The following is a 2,533-nucleotide window of genomic DNA, read 5'->3' as shown; positions in this document are numbered from 1 at the left end:
AAATATGGTGTAATTCATTTGCAAGACTTGAAATAACCTAGGGTTGATATGAAAACCTTGGGAGAGCATTTTACAAAACTTAAACCACTTAAAAAAACTGCCACTCAAGCTGGAACTACCCAAAAATCAGCAACACAAGAAGAATAAGAAACTTACTAGTGCGACGGGATTCCCGACACTTGATTTGTATTGTTTGCCCTTTGTTTGGGTCTTGGATCATGAGAGAACCTTGAGAGAGTACTTTTAGCTGTCTAGGGTCTGAAGATACTGAAAAATAATGTGTTAAAACGGGCTTGTGGCGTCTTATTATTTATATCAATATATCTCAACCGCCATTGTGGGTCCCATAGAGAGCTGTTTGGTGTAGTCTCGCGAAAATACAAATATCTCTCTACTCCGATGTCGTATCGACGAACAGTTTAATGCGTTAGAAACTAGACTCACAGATATTCAATTTGATAGGTAGATAACCCCATAATTCGAAGCAAATAGGGAGAAAATTGCATCTACATTTGACCTAATTTTCAGTACATTTATGAATGTAACTTGTGATGACCTTTGCCAACATTTGTTCCTCAACTTGCTTGACTTAAAAACATAATACATGACTATCATACGACTAAAATAACTCATAACATAACCTCCTTATCTTGTTAAGCATCCTAGTCTCATCACAAAAGTACACGTTATAACATTCCTAACTTGTCGACATTCGGCGAAACTTATTTTCTTCAATTTGTTTAGCTTCTTAGCCTTTCAATCCTCTTGGTACGTGTTATCCATTATCTTAAAGATTTATAATCTCCAAGGTAACATGATTAACTTACATTATGTACTCTCAAAGATGATCTCATTTCTGAGCTTACATCAATTGACTTACAAATACTCTTTTGTACGAAGATATGGGGTGTAACATGTTAACCCATTTTTTATCCGTATTAAATATGGGTCGGATCGAATACTTTATCCGTTTTTTGCATTACCTCGCTTTCGACCCGCCTGTCCGTTTGCCACTCCTACCTGCTATTGGTGGACCTTATAGTTTGTTCTTTTGTAGTTGCTACAAAGAGCACCTATTTTAGGTTGGAGGATATTTTAGATCAAATTTTTAAAAATTTAAAAAGATATTTTTATATAAATTCTTCAAATTAAGACAAATATTAAACAACGGGTATTGAAGTATCCTATTTGTGCAAATCTCCCAGGAAATTACAACTGCAAATATTTTTCTTATCTTGAGGAAAATATTACAAGGACAAAGAAAAAAAATAAAAGAAGCAACAAAATTAGAATTTTGATTCTTAACCAAAAAAGATTCAAAAAATTATAGACAATTAGAGTACGAAGCTGCACAACGAAGGGCCTATCGGTAATGCGTACTTGATGGAATAATTAAAGTGTGCACAAACTGAACGAACACCACTTCAATATGAGGAAGAAACTTTTTAGTGCCAAGAATGAGATATAATACGTGAATAGAGGAACTCATTCCAAGTGTCAGGCAATCCGGGAAGGCACCAATGAATACAATCAGCGTATGTTGCTGGATCAGCTTGTTGCTCCGGCGTCAGCGTTTTGCCATACCGAGTGATGTAGACGGAGGTGTGTGCATCTTTCCTATGCTCCGATAGAGAGGTAATATTGAGGAAGTCAACAGAGACATTGATGGACTGACTAACATTTGATGCTATTACAAATAGTCTCTTGTCTGTTCCAACATTTAGAGGCATTGATGTGTTTAATACTGGGGTTGTCTCTTTTGCACATTTTATCCCTTCTGGATTGCCCCAATCCGAACTCCTGTAAGTGGTTAACCAAGAAAAAATTCAAAGCATTGTCACAGTTGGGCCTAGAGTTCGGTTGGCTGGTTAAAAATAGCTGATAGACATTAAATGTTAAAATAAGGCTTTAGGTGTTGAAATTGATTTATTTTACATATTTAAAATGAAAGTAATAAAATTGCTACATAATAACTAGTTGGGATGGTAGAAAGTACATAAATAGTTTTTTCTATTAAAATAATTATGATATCCTTAAAGTTTGTTTACGAAAATATATAATTATAAAATATCTTTAATTGAAAAGGAATAGAATGACAAAACATGAAATGACGAGGGAGTTAGCGATTTTGTTTTTAAAATGGTACTTTGAGGATACAAAAGTTTTTAGAGAAAAGTTCTGATCAAACTAAAAGTACTTATAAGCTGATCAACTTAATTAAGAACTTTTGGCTTATAAGCATTTGACATAAAAGCACAAAGGTGAAGAAAGCAGATGGAAATGGGATTACTTCATATGTAGAGGAGACATGCTCATGAAGAAGACTTTGGTGTGATTGCTATCCACATTGTTTTCGACCCATTGCGACCATGTCGTCAAAACCCTCTGATAAGCTACTGGTCTCTCAATCTCATCGTACTCTGTCGCTCCTTCATCGAACGATCCTCGTCTGTTTGGTAAAAAAAATAATGAGAAATATATATTGATAATCGCTCTCAAAAATAATAGCAGACAATATATATATATATATATA

The 2,533-nt window shown here is 34.5% G+C and overlaps 1 protein-coding gene across 1 annotated transcript in view; it reads right to left on the bottom strand.

Annotated features, from left to right (window-relative positions):
- LOC109225696 (protein ESKIMO 1-like) overlaps positions 1,161-2,533 on the bottom strand; it is a 4,581-nt gene continuing 3,208 nt past the window's right edge. The window contains exons 4-5 of the mRNA XM_019390448.1: positions 2,291-2,449; positions 1,161-1,800 (exon numbers count right to left, since the gene is read on the bottom strand). Coding sequence (XP_019245993.1) covers positions 1,446-1,800; positions 2,291-2,449 — 514 coding nt within the window. The 3' untranslated portion in view covers positions 1,161-1,445. The remainder of the gene's footprint in view (positions 1,801-2,290; positions 2,450-2,533) is intronic.

Source organism: Nicotiana attenuata, chromosome 5 (genome assembly GCF_001879085.1).
Source record: "Nicotiana attenuata strain UT chromosome 5, NIATTr2, whole genome shotgun sequence".
Taxonomy (NCBI): Eukaryota; Viridiplantae; Streptophyta; class Magnoliopsida; order Solanales; family Solanaceae; genus Nicotiana; species Nicotiana attenuata.
Note: the sequence above shows the minus strand (reverse complement) of the source record. Positions and strands in the feature narration are given on the sequence as shown.